Source organism: Solea senegalensis, linkage group LG13 (assembly GCF_019176455.1).
Source record: "Solea senegalensis isolate Sse05_10M linkage group LG13, IFAPA_SoseM_1, whole genome shotgun sequence".
Classification (NCBI taxonomy): Eukaryota; Metazoa; Chordata; class Actinopteri; order Pleuronectiformes; family Soleidae; genus Solea; species Solea senegalensis.
In genome coordinates this window covers 14,990,365-15,009,440 of record NC_058033.1, presented here as the reverse complement: position 1 = coordinate 15,009,440, position 19,076 = coordinate 14,990,365, and the positions used below count along the sequence as shown (strand labels likewise).

The window sequence follows — 19,076 nt, the reverse complement described above, 5'->3', positions numbered from 1 at the left end:
GGACGCATTCAATTTACAATCCGTGTGTCCCAGGGTCCCAGGATCCTCAACATGCGTCTCACTGTGGCGGCCTATTGAACGTGATACAAGGTGGACTAACGGGTGAGGTCAGATGCTCATCTCCTCAGTCTCAGCCTCTTGTCATCTCTCTGTATTCTCTATCGTAGCTCAAAGCTCCTCAACATTGCTCACAGTTCTCCACCCAAGTGTACACCACTTCTCACGCCGCTCGGTCTTCATGATGATTGGCTCACCGCGCAGTATCATCAATGTGATGAAAGTCAACTGCCTTTGATCTTCTCAGGTATTACAGAGGTGAAGAAGAACACGGAACAAGTCTTTGCAAAAGAAAACAGATCCACATGAAATTAATAAGTCATTTTTCCAGAGGGAAAGGAAAGTCCAGCTCCTCAGAGGACATGAAGGTCAAATTTGAGGAGCGGGACCTCCTCTTCCTCACCTCAACAATCTTCCATGTTTTTCAAAGGACTGGCGCATTCGAGGGACTCTCTGGTGAGGAGAAGGTCTTCTACATATCACGTCTAGTGACCAAAACAAGCATGGGACTCACTGACATCGAGGGCCACTTTCCAAACATCTACAAGGCCAAGACGGTGGCCAAGGAAGTCATCAAAGAGCTTCGGAAGAAATTTGGCGACAATGTGAGGTACATGCTGCTGGAGCAGTATCAGGATGTGGAGGCTGTGATCGCGGCCTGCATGCAGAGACACACTAGGAAGCCTGGCAAGAAGAGGTCATACTTCTGCAACTTGCTGGAGCCGTTTTATGTTGTGGTGTCTTTCTTGTGTGGGATCATCATCTTCTTCATATTGATCACCACCGTTGCTTAATTTGTTAATTGTCTGAAGTGACGGACAGTGCACAAGAGAGGAGACGAAGAGAGTGCAGGTAAGGTGGAGAAGAGTGTCAGAGGTGATGTGCGACAGAGGGATAGCAGCAAAAGTGAAAGGGAAGCTGCAATGACATATGGCTTACAGATATCATTCATTTCAAATTAAGCCCTTATAGCTACCTTATAGCATTGTCCACATCGCAATAGGAGGAGACCTGGAATCAGGAAGAGATATAGTGTGGACCTCCTCTCCAGTGTGGTCACAGATTTTTCAGAGGGCTGTTGTGCATATCCTGGAAGTAACGTAACGTAACGTCTTACCCAAGGACTTGTGTAAGTACACCCTGGGAACGACAGTCACCTGATAAGACCTGCCAATGAAAAGCCGGCGCCGGCAACTATTCCCCAAGCTAGAAGTCCCAAAGTTTTCACTACAATAGAGGATTTTGAGAGAAATCCCAGAAAAGTGGAAGAAGAGACAGCTTCTAAGTATATCACGTACAAGAAACAACTCAATTTTGGGGGGGAAAGAGCACCCCGGGGTTTAGGGTTAGGCAGCAAGAAGTGAGGTTAGGGTTAGGGCCAAGATGACCTGGTAAGACTATATAACAAGTAAAAAAATGACACGGTAAAGGCTATATTTCGTAGGCGTCAACGGCTATCCGAAAAATCCTTAACCTTCAAGTATTAAATGAATTAATCCAGAAGAACTAAGTAAAAAATAACATCTTTTGGCCAATAGTTGCTCATGGCTACTAATATTATAATATTAAGTTGATTCTATCAATGTTTCTTGAAACTTTAAACAGGCATGGATTGTTGGCATTAGATTAGATTGTACATAGGGAGAATTTGGAGTAAATAAAAACATTTCACTAGTGTTTAAAACGAGCAGATTTCTATCTGGTACTGCATTTTTGGTACACAGCTACATTTAGCAGCCATTTCTGTTGGTGCACTTCTTTGATTTGTTTACTTTATGTTTTGCAAAAATGTCATTATTTTACTTAGAAACACGAGTTGTCTGTGATTCCTCTTACAGGAATTCTCGAGGGTAGTAACATTAAAGTGGGATTTGAGTTGACAGGAGCACAGCACCACCTACAGGACAGGAGAACACCTCAAGACTGGCTTCAAGAAAATGAAGAATTTGAGAAATTTCAGAATATCTGCATTTTTTTTTCCTTGTCTTTATTATAAAAACCATCACCAAAGCCTGAATCAGTCACGCTCATCACTTCAAAAATGACGTGCCCAAACTGCATTTATATCCTCGTCTCTAAATGATTTCTTTCTAGGGAAATGAAACTGCCACTAAATTCAGCTAAACAAATCATTTACGATCTCTAGTTTATTTACTGCAGCTGTGGTTAAATATGGCGCTTTATGGCGTTCTAAATAAGGTTGGCAAGGGTTGTTGTCGGCTGACATGATGCTTTGATCAGGTTGATATGCATTAAGTGTATACGTTTGACTGTGCCACAGAAAGAGCCCTTTGGATTTCCTATGAACTGTACAAAGAAAACACATTTTTGTACTTTCACAGGTTCAACAGGTTTTATCGCAATTGCCTAGAAATTGAGTTTGTAAATGAACTGAATCTGATACTGTATATGTTCATTTACATTTACTTTATTATATATAGATTTTATCTCATTTGTAAATATTTCAAACTGTATACGGACATTTAATATACTGTATGTACATTTGTGTGTGGGGGCATGTTTGAGTTACAAAACTCAAATTGAATTTCTGGTCAGAAAACGATGCTCAACAACAGGCCTCATCAGATCTGACAACGACACGCTCTAAAGACTGAAACCCATGGACACGCTATTGTTCAGATTAGTCACGTTCGCTCCTTTCCTAGGCTTGTGGCTCGTCTTCCACAGCATGGATGTTTCCTGCTGCAGTTGCCACAGGAACAATCTCTGCGGCTTCCTGGGCTGGGTGAGAGCTCCTCCTAACGGACAAAGGAGGGAGGGAATGACGCCACTGAGTTGATGACGTGTAGAAAATGCCAGGGTTAGAACGGGAACCTTACTTCATCTCTGCGGCTTCTGACGCCTTCACTGCTTTATATCTGCGCCCCTTCACGGTGTGAACTATGAACCACACAGCCAGGATGATCAGGACGCAGCCGAGCAATGCACCGATCACCGCACCAGCTATCACTCCATCTGCCACGTCTGTACAACACAAATTCACATCTTGTAACCACATATGAAAACCCCTTATCTTGCACGTCTTTGCATGCAAAAAATATAACCATACCAGGACTCAGCTCGACTGAGCAAGTTGAAAAGCCCACCACATTGGTCGCGTTGCACTGGTACTCTCCAAACTCAAACTGGGATATGTTGCTGAATCTCAACACTCCATTTGTAGTTGCTGAGGAAACACGAGCAGAAATAAATAAAAGGCAAAACAAATGTGTTTGTGCCACTATCGTATAACTCATATATCACTCACTTATCCCGAGTAAAGGCCTCCTGGTCTTTGTCTGGTCCAGTCTGGTCCAAGTGTACACAGGAGTTGGACTTCCCCGCTCACTGTGGCAGGTCAGAGTGACCAGGTGACCTGATTCAACGTCACCGTGGACGGAGCAGTAAGGAGCAGAAGGTCTCTCTGAAAAAGAAGATGCAAGAGTTTATAATGCCACTTTATAAAGGATGTTTTCATTTAAATCTACTTTTATTATGTTGACTCAGACATTTTCATGCCGCTTACAGAAAAAAAAACACGTAAGACAACAGGATGTCATCATTAAAGTTCACTGTGCCCAGTGAAAACAGGATATACAGGTCACACCGAATAGAAATGAACCACGGAGGTGTGCATGCATGCATGATAATGCGTCTGCCAGCGTCACATTGAGGAAATGTGGAGTTCCTTTGGTTGTCGTTAAGGAAACTGGACGTCACACATCGTTGGACGTGCGAGTCTCGTGTCTGCCTATGTTGTTTACTATAGGATGGCAAGGATAAAAATCATCTGTGCACCACAACAGCCGTACATATTCATACAGCACGAACTTGTGCATGTACTGTAATGAAGTGAGTAGAAAAAACAGTCGCGCAAACATTCATACATAGACCAAGCGTAGATGCTAAGGCCTGTGCTCAACATTCAGCTGGTACACAGTCTGCATGCAATACAAGGATCCAGTCGCAGTCACCAACTCTAATTTCCCACACTGACAATGAGCAGACTGCTACAGTAGCCATGGAAACTAGTGAAGATACCGAGTCCTGCAATGTTGTCCTGGTAACTCGGTGAATGAGAGGTTTCAAACTGAACGTATCTCGATTCATGCATGTTCAGGGTCGCCGTTTGAATAACGTGCTAATATCGCCGCAACTGCTAATAGACACAATAATGTCACATGTGGGGGAAAAAAAGAATTGAAATGATTTACGCTGAACTATTTGAAATTCAGATTAAAATGTGCATTTATGTGTGTTTACATCCACTCCTGTTCCTGCAAATATTGGGACTTAGTTCAGCTCGATAATCGGCAGGTGGCACAAAAGCAGGTCACTGCAGGAGATGGATATAAAGGCGACCGGTGAACAAATAAATAAAGAGTGCCGGGGCGAGATCAAAAAGTGTGTGATGAAAAGATGTTTTGTCGCTACTTTCTTTATTATTGTAGTAGTTTGTTTTGTTCACAAAAAACACCCATGCTGCGAAGAACCCGGACAAAAGTAAAGTCTATGAAAGCCTTAAAGGTGGTATTGGGTGTTAGTTCTCCGAAATGAGCAGCAGGTGGCACCAAGTGGATCATAATAGTACAATAGAAGAAGTTTCAATCACATAATTCATCTTCTATTCTGTGAATCTGCATTGGACTTATTTACCTTTTATCGATGCCTTCCTTTTTTTTGCATAAATATTTTCTTTTAGATTATTTTCTATTTATGCACAAATCGGAAATGTGCTACAAACCTGGCTAATCTACTGGGATTGTGCGTTAACGCTCCCTTATGGTCACACCCTCACAACCAAGGGAGGAAGATGGCTGAAGTACTAGCAGAGGGCTGAGATTTGTTATTTTTTTAACATATTAAAGAATTCTAGGTATCTTTAGATATATTAATATATCTGAATAGTGTTTCAAACATTAGCTGCAGCTCATGTTTTTGTACTGATCCCAGGTCCGTGTGTCAACATGGCAACAAACTACCAGTGAAGTGCAAACTTCGACCTGAATCACTTACTACCCTCTTCCTTCCTTATGTCTTTATTCATTATTTCAATGTGTTAATGGGTCACAAACAGGTATGAGTCTTACCAAGCACATTTACAACGACACTGGCCTGGGACTGTCCGTCCACGTCAGGAAAGTTGTGAACGTCACACGTGTACACGCCACCATCTGTCGGCTGCATGTTGCTTATTATTATTGAGGCGTTTCTGGTCGTGCCGGGAGAGGAAGGAGGCTGAATCCTGTCCCTGTACACTTCTGGAATGAAATCCTTTCCTGCCTGATAATAATAGACCTGGAAAAAGAATGGGGAAAAAAATATACATGACTCACAATTATTTCCATTTAATTGTTCATTTTAGATAATACATATATTATTGGTAATACTACAATACAATACACAAGGGGGGTTTTCCATTTCTCTGTGTACTATGAACATAGAAATTTAGTTTGTAGTGTCATTTTTTTTTTCCAGTGGACGAAACCACGTAGTTACGAAATGTAAGCCGACCGTGTGAGTTAATCACCATTAGGATGTTGAATTTAGCTCAAAACTGGCTCTTATCTGATTTCTCAGCCACACGTTTGTTTTCTCAGTGAGGTGTGCCTCCTCCTGACTGAAAGTGTGCAAAGAGCAAGTACTTGTTTTTCAAGGGAAGGAGTTTGAGTAAATCAGATTAACTAAAGTTCAAGTCCAAGCCTTTACAAAAATACATATTTGTATATGACTGCGTCACATTACTGTAATTCAGATGAAAAAAAACAAAAAAAACAACAGTTGTACTTTTTCCCCCCTATACATATACATTTTTTTACATCTATTTTACAGCCTTGTACAGTAATAACCAAACACTTGGAGATACTTAACCATAATCAGATGTACAGGAAAGAGTTATAAAAAAAATCATAGTCAAAGATATTGATTTAATTGTGAGGAAACTCACTAAACATGACATTATAGTAAAAATATCATTCAACCTTTGTTTCTCTGTGTACTTATGCACAATGCACAAACCACATTAGAAATTAGAAGAGAATAAAAAGAATTAGGTTAAACAGTAATTCAAACGTTAAAATGGTGCAGGAATGAACTGCATGTCACATACAATAATTCAGAAAAATACGTGTTTTGGAAGAGAAAAATTCTAAAGTTCAGAAATAACCAAACGCTTGGAGCTACTCGGCTTTAATCAGATATATATGGACAGATTATAAAAAGTAGGACACGCATTTTATTGAAGAAGTCACTGAACATGATGTTAAAGAAAAAAAAAAATCTTTAAAACCTTGTTGATCAAGACATTTTCTGTCCATTTAAGGCCAATGAATGTGACTCACTTTGTGCAACGCTGTGATTAGAGCCGTGTGTATCTACCTGCTGAAGCTTTAAGGAGGACGAAGAAACAAATTCCCACTGAATGGTGAGGCTGGTGGTCTCAGGGGTGGTCAGGAACATGCATTGGAGGAGGACACTTCCACCCACTGTCACATTGATGAATTTCTCTGGCGTCCTGACGGTGATCAACTCGACCCATCCTGCAAAACAAAAACCATGTCAAAAAACAACGGTTCGGTGCTAAAATAAAAAAAAAATAAAAACACAACGAAGTAGTGGAAGTGTAAATTACCCATCACACCAGCAAGAACCACTAAACGCAACATGGAGGACATCTTCACAAAACGTTGGTGTGCAGAGCTTCTCAAAAATCTGACTAAATCATTCCAGTATCACAGGAAAGACTACAGCATGTATGGTAACGGACTGACTGTTACTGTGAATGTTGATAACACACTGTTTGCATTGCAAGTATGTTTGCCAGACTAGGTGTGTGTACCGTCGTTTTTTTTTCCTTCTTTTTTTTTTTAAAAGTCACCGTTTAATAATTAGGACCTTTAATGACATCATCCACTAAACTATGTGTGCTATAACATGTGAGCCGAACGCTCCATCAAACTGTTATGTTAGCCCGTGTGTTATTATTGCTTGTTTTTCCACTTTGTTGTGTGTATTTTGTACTAATGGATCACAACTATTCATTCATTCATTGCCATGATCCCACCCTGCTTTGATGTCATCAAACTATTATTATTTTTGATTGAGAGACAAATTTAAAGAAATTACACACACACACTAGTTCAAATTATAGCAAATTGAATTACAGGCAGTACAGCCATGTGTGTGTGGGTGATTGTTGACTTGAGATGATCAGCATTTCTTTTTTTGTTTAGTGCTCACACCTCTCCATTATCTTGTAAGTGCCTGTGGGTCAGAGCTCCTGGCAAAGAAATTAATGTAAATTTAATCTCCACCTGGCTCCTATCACTTGCCACAAACAAGTGCACGCCAAAGCTCTGCAACATGCCGCTTATCACCAGTACGAGTTCACACGTACTTAATAAAGGCCCTCTCTCCTTTGTCGCTTACCTTCAACACAGCGTGGAGCGCAAAGCTGACGGAGAGGGAGTGAATCCCACATGATTAATTGGCTTTAATTGCCAGCGGCTGCCATAAGTGATTAACAATGTGAAAAATGTTGATCAGGGGTGACTGGAGGGGTGAGGGAGGGAGGTGCTTGGTAATGGGGGAAACGGAGGGGGGAGGCCTGTAGAGCTCATTATCCACAGGATAGGAAGTAAGGCCAGCTTGTGTGTCTTAAGACTTTGTCTGAACAAAACAGGGCCCAATGCATTTTGGTGTCTCAACACACACACACACACACACACACACACACACACACCAGCAAGTGACACTATTTTCTATGAAACATGCAGCCCTGCTGACCACAATACATTAACTCCTCAGACAAATAAAGCTATTTTCTATGAAAAAGTGAAACATGTAAATTGAATTTTAGACAGCCCTGCTGACCACAATACATGAGTCAAATGTGAAACACTAGTACGGCAACAGTGAAGAAGTATGGATACTGCAGGCAAAATGTGCAAAAAAAGGATTCTGTATGGTAGTAAATCATAGTAAATAATAAAATGAATAAACATAGTGAATGATGAAATAAACAAAACATTGTTACATTACATATCATCAACTTTGACATGTCTGAACTTCCACATGATTTAGGTAAGGTGTCAGTTCTGGTCTTATTGGATCTCAGGGCTGCATTGGATCCTGTGGATCACTCTATACTGTTGAACAGGTTGGAACCATGGGCTGGACTCAACGGAACAGTCCTAGATTGGTAATAGATTGGTTCAGGTCCTTCTTGGAGGAGCTGGGTTATTTAGTCACCATGGGAAGTCAGAGATCTGTTTGAGTGGCTATGACTTGTGGAGTCCCTCAAGGGTTGATTCTTAGACCGTTTCTGTTTAGCTTATATATGTTGCCTTTGGGTCAAATTTTGCAGATATCTAACATTGACTATTACAGTTATGCAGATGACATGCACATATGTCTGGCATTGTCCCCAGAAGACTTGAGTCCAATAGAAACACTGTTTCAGAATTAAAGGTTTTTATGTCCCAAACCAACCAGGAGAAGCTCATCCATGCTTTCATCTCCAGTAGGTGACTACAGTCTTCCGACATGACTCCCCAACAAGAGCATTAAACAGCTGCAACTCATTCAGAATGCTGCAGCTTGAGTTTTAACCAGAAGAAACAAGACAACCAGATCAGAGCACATTACTCCAGTTTAAAAGTGTTTACATTGGCTTCTAGTCACTTATAGAATATATTTTAATGTTCTGCTGCTAGTCTACAAATCACAAAATGGTTTAGCTCCAGAATACAATAATAATATCTTAAAAGAATATACACCTTGTAGGTCTCTGAGATCTACTGACTCATGTCAGATAGTCGAGCCCAGAGTTCAAATCAAATACGAAGCAGCATTTAGCTGTTGCCCTCTGAAATCAGCAGCAAATGTGATTTTTTTTTTATCATATCATATTTTTCTTTCCATTTTAATTACATGTTTCATTTCCTTTCTCTCCTTTTGTTTTATTTATGTTACAATTGGGTTCTGTTCAAATTCACACATCGAGTTGCCTTTGTGTATTAACTGTGCTATACAAGTAACACTGCCTTGCCTATTAGTCAGTATGAATGTGGTTTCACAGGTTTTGTCAAGCCTGGGAACAGCACCTTTTTAAAAAGGCACGGCAAGGAGCATTTTCTAGTTAATTAAGGGCATTGACTACTTGCAGGGGTGGTAATGAACGCACAGCAAATTTAAAAAAGAAAAAAGAAAACACTTGGGACTATGAAATGTTCCCCGAAACCATGCCATAATGTGCAAATGTGTTTGTTTGTTCATTTAAATTCTGAATGTTATATTTGTGTTGGATTTAAGACTTGTTATAAGGTTAAGTGGAGGTGCTGAGCTTATGTGTTGTTTTTCATCTGGTCACAAGGGGGTAGTGTTGTGTAGGAGTGGAGTTGCTCCCAAAGAATTCCACCCAGGTCTTTTATTCTCATGGTTTTCTTATGGTTTGACAAGAGGAGAAACACAATGAGGGAAAATTATGCAGAGTAACAGATAAACCTGCACATAACTTGTTGAAATATGCTGTGCACCTCTTGTAAGAAGTTATAAGTCAAGAAGGTGTATTAGTGGCCTGTGTCTCCAGTGCAGGTCAGAGTTTAGAGAAATTGTACAGTCAGCATTTTGCTTTGTCTAGTGGGTTTTGTTTAGTTATTTATTGTTCAGTTATTTGCACAGCTGCTAATATTTTATTCACCATATTTATTTATCTGCACTATCTCTAACTTGTGTCAATACATAACTGCCCTGCGTGCTTTTAATTGCCCTCTGGGAACAAATGATGCAAGTTCAGGCTATAAGTCCATAAGACACACCTCACGTACACCTCTTTCAATTTGGCGGGCTATTTAAGCTGCAATATTTTCCCCATCTCTCCCCCTGCTCATCAGTGCTATTGTTGCCGCTCATGCAATAAGTCCCACCTCCACCCCAGCATCCACCTGCAGGCTCCACGGAGGGGTTTAAGATGTTTGCTCGTGACTCATGGATATGTCAGGGTAACATATCTGCAGGGAGTGATTAAGTTGGAGCCTGGATTCTAAACATAACCATTTGTATTCTGACGCAATAAACAGTCTAACATTCAAACGCGAGTGTGACTGAAATAAAGTTTTTTTTTTTTTTTTATTGAATTGAATTATTCATGTGTTTCTTTTTGTTTCTGTTAGTAGCCAGTGCCCACTGCCGCATCTTGTTACCAGTCTTTTTTTTTTTTTTGGTAAATGTTCTTCAAATTCTGTGGCAGTTGTTGACACAAAACAGGAGATCACAAAAAACCATTAGGATTCATCCTCTAGGAACCGTGAATGTAAAAGACTGAAAACCCAGTACACCAACCAAGACAGGGGGGTTTATAGGTCACATATTCAGGCTTGGGGTTTTTTTTAAGTCTCCTTATGTGTTGTTGAGTCAAAGTTCAGTAGTGATATAAAGTAGGATTTCACAAAATATTCTTTTTGTTCATGAAAACGAGCCAAGTGAACTTTGATATGTGACATTTTTCCAAATTTAACAAATTCAATCCGATATTAAACGTTTTGCGTACTTTTTGGTCAGTTATGTTTATATAGTTGGTGAAAACTATTATTATTTATTTTTAATCGGATCGGGGCCAAGTTGTGCTGAAAAAAGGATATAAGACACTCTATATTGCACATTCTTATAGCCTCTGTATACACTATACATTTTAACATAGTAATGGAAAAAAGCAGCTGAAATACTCTGTGTTAAGGGTTAAACACCGATTAGGAGTCTGCCAATACAATAAAAGCCCTGAGTTTTTTCAGGTGTACACAGTTTAAAAAAAACCAAAAACAATTTGCATCCTCAGCACCTTTGTTAGTCTGGTATGCAAACTGTAGTGGGGCTAGTTTGTCCTCAATATGGGACACAATCATTTTCACTGACATAATTCACATAAAGGACATCATAATCTACCGAAGACAACCTGAAACGCGCGATTGAGACCATTAACTCCTTGTGAAAATGTTTACTGATGTAGCAAGGCACCCAATCCCCCATTGCTCCCCAGGCACAGATACTGTAAGTGCTGCCTTTTGCTCCTGCACCGGCTTGGGTGTGTTCAATACTGGTGTGTAATAAGGATGGGTTAAATGCAGAGGACACATTCACCATCACTAATTAGTGTGTGTGCAAAAAATACTAATTCTAAATCTAGCTCGTACACATTACAGTTCTGTACAGAACTGTAATGCGGACAATTCATGCTGGTGTGTTTGGTTTGGACTTAAGGACCCGTGGGCTGGGTCGGGTTGTAATTTTCAGGCCCGTTGAGAACTCTAATACATATACGTACATACACATATACACACACACACGTGTGTGTATATGAATATAAATAAATATATATATATATATATATATGTACACACACACACACACATATACACACACACACATACATATATACAGTACATAATGTACGTATATGTGTGTGTATGTATGTATATAGATATACATACACACAAAGTCAAATTGTCTTTGAGACAATGTTTGCAATATGGGTTGGTGAAGTGGTTAGCACTCTTGCCTTTGCAGCAAGAAGACCTGGGTTCAACAAGGGCCTTTCTGCATGGAGTTTGCATGTTCTCCCCGTGTGTGTGTGTGGGTTTTCTCCGGGTTCTCCAGTTTCCTCCTTCAGTTCAAATATGGGGATTAGGTAAATTGGACATTCTAAATTGACTGTGAGAGTGCATGGTTGTTTGTCTCCATGTGGCCCTGTGATGGACTGGTGAACTGTTCAGGGTGTACCCTGCCTATCGCCCTTTGTCAGCTGAGATTGGCACGGTACCCCCCCGTGACCCCCCCGAGGATAAAGCGGTAGAAGATGGATGTAGCACTGTGGTTGATTTACTGACATTGATGTAGCTAATGAAGAAGGTAAGGATGCAGTTCAGAAGGTGGCCAGCAGATAGCAGGCAAGGGTGTTAAATGGTGAGAGTGTGTGAGTACTGATGGCACCAGGAACAAGAGCATAAGAGCTCCAGAAAACCTCGATCTTCCTCACCCTCCTCTTTCTCTCCCAATCACCTCAGAAATAAATGTCTATATAGGCCAGACAGTACTTCACCTACAACAGAGCCACCATATAAAAATAAATGACATTACAAAAGCAAATCAGATGAACGAACGACGACACACATGCGAACAAGAATTGCGATGTGAAACATCCTCTGACCCACACAAGGGAAAACAGTCTCCTTTGTATTGCTGTTTTTCTTCTTGTCACTAGAAGCCAAACGCTGTGACACTTAACTTTTGTCTCATGTTGACATCAAATACAAGCACATAACCGCTTTCATAAAGACTGACACTATTGTGCATAGACACCTTTAAAAAGTGGGACACGGGGAGTCAGATGCATCATCTGTGGATGCTTTTGTCATCTTTGAAATTCAGAGGCTGTCACCGCTGAAGGCGACTTGTCAAGAATTGTTTGTGCATTTCTTTTTAATGCTCTCTTCCTCACACAGCTGACCTCTTATTGGAAAAGATAAGCTTTAAGACTTAATTCCCATGTCCTTTTATGGCATTTTCGATTCTTTAACATGTGCCTCTTGGTGACTAGATGTGACTACACAAAACAATATGAGAAACTTACTCGAGTTTGACGTGGTTAGTCATCTATATTGGTTTAATCTGCACAAAATGCTAAACTTGTGTTTTGAAGTGCCCTACACAGATTTTTCTTCCATGTGTCATCAGATACTGAGAAGATAGTGAGATGTTCTGCACAGATCGGGTCTCATTTTATGAGACGGTGCATAATGACGGAGGGCAGAGATGAGCTTTAAGGGACAGTTTTTAGTTAAGTGTGGTTGTATGAGGTATTGACACATTAACAGTTTTTCCAGGAGCGCTGCCATTTTGCATGAACAATCCCAGAACCTAAAATACTTGTTCTCACTAAAAACATGGCTTACAGCAAGGACAAAAAGAAAGACATATTGAAACTAATAAAATCTACATTGATATCTTTAGAATACGTTTGTTGCTCACAGTAAGAGAAGGTTTTTCTGGCCGGAGATGAATGAATTATGAGCCACTCACTCTCTCACACAAAAGTCTATCGAGGAAATCTTTGCTTTTACATCACTACACACAGTAGTTGTTCATCCACTATCTACACACAGTAGTTGTTCGCCTCTATCAGTAATTTGGTGTTTGGGTATCCTTTGCTCGGATTAACCGAGTGACACAACTTAACCAAATGAGGCTGCAGTCGACCAGCAGCTCCTGTGTCTCTGAGTGACAAACTTGCTTGAGAAATTTGTTTCAGAATGGGCTGTATCGGATCAGAGTTTTTCAAATTGGCATGTTTACGATACATATTTTTAATCCGATTACTTTTCTGGAGATTATTTTACTGTATTGCTTAAAATCCTCTTTACACCACGAAAAAAAAATCAATCACCTGTCATGGACAGGCATGTAACAAGACCATCCAATCATAATGAATGGTCCAAATGAATTAATTGGATCATGATGCATCAATCAAACTGCCAGCTGCCCCCATAATTATGCGTATCCCTGTTCGTGCTCTAATCACGCATGTGCAGGAGACAACGCCAGAGCTTATGCTACCTTGCTAAATTCAATGAGAGAGTTTCAGTAATGTTTTGACAGAAAAGGTGTTGGTCGCAAACGAAAGACGCTTTTTGGGAAAGCTGCTGCCAAGAAAAAGGCTGATGCAGAGCAATCCAAGACCAGAGTGAACATCAGTGCAGCGGACGGTTGTGACTGAAAGGGCTGCAAAATTAGGCATTATGTCTTTGTAATCTTTTGAGAGTATTTGTTGTTTTTTGCCATGATGTTAGCTTCACGGAAAAGTACAAAAAGTTACCAATACTGCGCAGTGCTCGTGAATATGCACATTCCTGTGCTCTGGAGGCTTCAGAGGGAAGTCTTGGTTTTTTTTTCTTGTGTGGTGTCCGACAACTTTTGCATGATTGGCCAGAAATGTGAAGTGGGCGTGGTTAACACATTAATGTCATCATTCCCTATGAGGACTTCCCAAGAGTTCTGCACTCGGGTTTCTTGTGGAGTATGAAATGTCCTGGCCGGAACTAACTTTGTTCTTGTTCTTACCACCTCGAGAACAAGAACAAATTTCTCTGTTCTTGTATGTACGGGCCTTAAGGGGTTGGATTTAATGCTTCAGCCGTGGTCAAACTAAACAAAAGAGATGTGTCTTAATATTTTATAGACACATTATGTTTGCACTCTTCTTCCTCTTCACTCTCTTTTCTCCCCCCCCAAAAAAAAAGGGAACTCCATGGCAACAAAGATGAACAACCTGTTAAATTAAATAGATGGTCACACTGTGCTCCAGAAGAAGCATGGCTTGACATTTTACCATGTCAGAGAGGAGCCTTAAAGGACTTGACTATTCTTGTTTGGTCGAAACTGCTAAGAGATTTAAATGTTTATTGACTGAATAATTGATGGTTTTAGTGCACATTATCTGTCTCAGAGAAAAGTCAGTTACTGTATATCTGTTTCCTGCATCACTAACAATGCTGATAGTTCAGGCTTAGCGTCACAGTCTAGCATGATGTCATTTTTGTTACCTTTTATGTAACGTAAGTTTTGATGATGTTCTTTTATTTTCCATGTATTCTATGCTTTAATTTACTTTTGTGGTTTAATGATGTTGCTTTCTTTCCCGCCCCCCCCAGGTTTTTTTTTTTTATTTGTTTTTTTGTGTTTATGATTGCATAGCATATTATATTGTCTAATTTGGCTAATTCTTGTACAATAATTGCCATTTCTTTTCTTAATTTAACGTTTCTTTATGTTTTGTTAGTTTGTTTGTTCTGCACCAAAACACCAAATCAAAGCAAACCCCTGATATGTTACAGTAATACCGACTTGCCAATAAAACAGACCTTTTTTTATGTGCAATAAATGTAAGCTTTTATTGAAAAACTGGATCGATTTGAAGTACTGCATGACCATGGCAGCCATAAAATTAAATTTTTTATTATATGAATAATAATTAATGTTCCTATAAAAACTGTATGCTAATCTTAATGCTTGTCATACAGTCAGTAAAGACATTTTATTGAAAACACAGGCAGGCATTTGATGCTAAAGCCAAAGACAGCATCTTTTTGTCCACTTCTGTCCTCCCCACCACACACACACGCGAACAGCCATCAATTTCTGACCCATGTAAATGCACCCTTTCAATATTTGATGTTTTTATATGGGGTGCTGACAATAGAACACGGAAATGGAAGGCACATTTTGCTGAGCTACTTCACTGCCTCTGTATCCATCTTCTCAACAGAGCTATGCACTCCGATGCAGCAGGAGCAATGAAAATGCTCGGCAAGCTCAGCTATGACAAAACAAACATTCAGTCTTTTACCCACAATAAACGCTGAAGCGTTGACAGGAAGCGGTTAGCATCCGTGCCATGTTGCTGTTATGTATCACGATGTAATGGATAAAACTCTATCTTGATTTAATAAGTTGGACATGTTTGACATATTATTTATACACCTCAGCTCCTCTCAAGGTGAACTCACTTAGCAGTGTATAATCAACTGTCGAAGTGGCTGGTGGAGGCGACTGAGAGTAAATTAAAAGAAATCAATTAGGAGAGACAAACCTAGGCATTAAATCTGCCTTGTATCTGAGGGCGGAGACAATAATTACTCAGTTCACAGTGACTAGAGGAGGCTAAGCATGATGCCATACAACACACCACAACAACAACAACAACAACAGCCTCAACACAACAATGGATCTAATGTATTTAAAGGTCCAGAAGGGCAAGGGCGAAAATTAAAAGGGCACCTACTGTGCATCAGTGGGGGCAGGTGCCACCAGTATATAATTTGCCACATTCTCACACAGGTCTACGGGGACATCTTTTACAGCACGGCATCACTTTCTATCACCAAGATGGGCCTTTTTTAGACAGCAGTGAATATCATTTCCTCTAAGGACACCCTTTGGGACACTGTCATGTCGGGGCAGTAGGGAACTTCATAACAGCACCCTTTTTGATTGGAAGGGCACCCATAGGAAACAAACTTGCAAGGGTATCTTATAACACATTGCATCACCCTTCTCGACTAGAAAGGCATAGTATAAATATACCGTTTTTCTTTTATCTTTGTACATAAAAAACGGATCCAAGTGAACAGATTTCACAAATTCAATCTGATTATTTTTTTTCATCAGATTGCCTGGGTTGTGCTGAAAAAAAGGATATAAGATTCTATGCTATATTGCACATTCTTATACCCTCCGTATATACTGTATGTTTAAACATAGTAATGGAAAAAGCAGCCAAAATGCTCTGTGTTCTAAGGGTTAAAGTAGAAACTGTTCGGTTTCTGTAGCCTTAATCTTTTCACCAACATCTGTATCTATGGTAATTAGCTGACCGATCACGCAACACATTTGTTTTTTGATATCTGAAGGTTGCTTTAGTTTCCTCATGTGCTTGGGAAAGGAGTCCACCGATTTTATATTCCATTTCTGCCACACATTTCTATACACTGTCTAGCAACGGTACTCAATTGCAGGTTGGGTGGCTGTTATATTTACACTGTAAATACTTGTTTTCTGGTATTTTATAGGGTTAACCTCTTATAATATTCCACCTTTAAAAATATACATTTTACTGGTGACAAATCTGATGACCTGAATGCCATTAAAACATCTTCAATGTCAAACAGTTGTTGACAAATTAATCTTCTTCATTGCTAATGCCAGAATTTACAAATATTAACAAGACTGCTCTGAGGTCAGGGGTGAAATATTGATCTTGTGGAATGAAAATGGCCAAACGGATAACGAAGATCTTAATACTTGCAATGAATCGATGTCAGTAATGGGTGAGAGCAGGTCATAAAAAGTTAAGTGTACTGCAGCATCAACAGCACCCATAATGGAGCTGTGGTTTAATCATTTGGAGTTTCTGTAGAAAACAGCATTTGTTTTTAAATATGACTTAATATGCTTCAATGTATGACTGAAAACAACACCATCAGAAAATTGGAATTTAAAACGCTGATATGACGTCTGCTCATATTGGCTGCTTTTGATTTTGAGAAGGCATTTATCTAAATCAGACACTGACATGTCATCCACTCTCTCGTTAGGCTACAAGAAGAAGAAGCAGGTGAAGATCAATTCCCTTCAATACGTTAACGTGAGCATAGCGCACATCGCTATGCTCTTCGCAAAACGAACATGAATGAAAAAGATTACGACAAAAAGGTAGAAACACTACAAATCTCTTCAGCCACCTGGCAGCAGAACCAGCGACTGCTGTATGAAGAGTGTGTGAACTATGTGGTGCTGCTGTGGCCAAGGGCTCGCAGTCGCAGTCTCCTGACAGGTGAGGCCTGCACTACTGTGTAGATTTGTTATTTGCAGAGGTATGCCTGCCTTTTAGATCAGAATATAGGCTTATGTAGGCCTGTGGTTTATAATACTTCTGTTTTCTAAGTAATACTGTGAAGCTGTACCCTCTTTTTGGGTCAGCCTGTTGTTTACATTTTTTGTTATTTGCACACTTATGTCTATAAGTGTAGGCTATTTGCACTATAGATTTTCTGTTTTTACATAATACTTTACATGTTTCAAACAGGCAAAACTATTGTTTATATCTGTTGCTAAACAGCTGTGCGTTGTTGAGCAAAAAAACAAAACAAAACCTAAATAAATGGTTGATGGTGATTATAAATAATATAACATATAAATACACATATAAATAATAAGGTAAGTAAATGAATTGTTTGGTGCTTCCACTTAGTAGAACATGAAATAAAATATGATGAATCCTACTAAGAATTAATATGAATTTAAATGGTTTAATATGAGCTGGTCCCTTTCTTTGGTTCACTCAATATATTTTAACCCTGAAATACTAGTAATAATAGTTAGTTTAAAACCCAATCAATCTTTATAATGAATCCTTATCACTCACACACAGTACTTTAAAAATAAATCAGTGTATTACACACAAACCAAACTTATCACTTGTTAAAAGGCAATAAACCCACAAATGTTTGAGAATATTCACACACCACAGACTTTTCAGTAACATTCACAGTACCTTGAAATAAACAGTTCGATGCCCAAACAAATGACAGTGTTCACACTGTACGTAATCTCTAAACAGTCTTTGAAATAAAATGTTAAATAAGTGCACTGCAAAAGGTTTTATACTCACACTGTTCGTCCTCAGTTAAGTGTGATGGGTGTGTAGATGATGGGAGGGTAATAAGGAGGTTATGACCCAGCTCTGAGGGCAAACAAGGTCCAAGAAGTGTATTCTGGTCCTGTACTCTGGCGAACATACATACACGTCTTTTAACCAGTCATATCGACCGTCTCTATACCTTCCATGAGCTCATTTCGAGTTCACATAGCAAGCAACAGTAACACACATTTAGCACAACAAGTAACGTGAGGCTACTACAGCTTAACATGTGTAAACAACTGTTAGTAAGCTAGCGCGAGCTAATCGCTAATTACGTTTAGCATTCACAGTGCCATATTATTAGCAGACACACAGTACTTGATAAACACAACATAAACATTTACCTTGTGAATGTTTTTGTATGTCCATACACCGTTGATAAACTCTGCATTTATCCTGGCAGGAAAACAAAACTCATTACAGCAAAATCACCCGTCTTTCCGACATTCTGTGTAACCTGGCCACCGCGTGTCCATGTCCCACCTCAGTATCTCACGATTGGACGACAGTTAAATGACAACTGAGTAGGAAACCAATTGACAAGCTTTACAGGAATACATGACACAACGAAAAGAAACAGTTACACATATTACAAATATATGAATTACGAACCTTTTTTTTATGAAAATAACTTATTTATGTATTAAACAGATCAACTTATTTACAACCTAGTGTTATTTTAGACCAGGCTCCATTGGGTTTCTGTGCTCTCTCTAATATTGTAAAGGTTTTTGCCTTACTATGTACAGTGCCTCGACATAACGTTGTG

General features: G+C 39.5%; 1 protein-coding gene across 4 annotated transcripts; it reads right to left on the bottom strand.

The window, feature by feature from the left end:
* Positions 1–2,033: 2,033 nt before the first annotated feature.
* On the bottom strand, positions 2,034–18,826 carry LOC122779300 (V-set and immunoglobulin domain-containing protein 1-like). Of its 4 annotated transcripts, XM_044041478.1 has the most exons (8): positions 18,652–18,823; positions 18,278–18,393; positions 6,436–6,596; positions 5,148–5,355; positions 3,326–3,481; positions 3,128–3,244; positions 2,898–3,042; positions 2,034–2,816 (listed from the first exon to the last, which is right to left on the bottom strand). In XM_044041478.1, the coding sequence occupies exons 3-8, from the start codon at positions 6,514–6,516 to the stop codon at positions 2,720–2,722; spliced, it is 804 nt and encodes a 267-aa protein (XP_043897413.1). In that variant the 5' UTR covers positions 6,517–6,596; positions 18,278–18,393; positions 18,652–18,823; the 3' UTR covers positions 2,034–2,719. The 4 variants fall into 4 exon arrangements, with proteins under 4 accessions (XP_043897413.1, XP_043897412.1, XP_043897414.1 ...); XM_044041477.1 differs by lacking the exon at positions 18,278–18,393 and having other exon boundaries at positions 18,652–18,826; XM_044041479.1 differs by lacking the exon at positions 18,652–18,823 and having other exon boundaries at positions 18,278–18,593.
* Between the last annotated feature and the right edge of the window lie 250 nt (positions 18,827–19,076).

Coding starts and splice junctions, on each gene's coding strand:
- LOC122779300 (XM_044041476.1), bottom strand. CDS start 6,731: ATGTCCTCCATGTTGCGTTTAGTGGTTCTTGCTGGTGTGATGG. Junction 3,043..3,127: donor CTCAGTCGAGCTGAGTCCTG/GTATGGTTATAT, acceptor TGTGTTGTACAG/ACGTGGCAGATGGAGTGATA. Junction 2,817..2,897: donor TCAGAAGCCGCAGAGATGAA/GTAAGGTTCCCG, acceptor TTTGTCCGTTAG/GAGGAGCTCTCACCCAGCCC.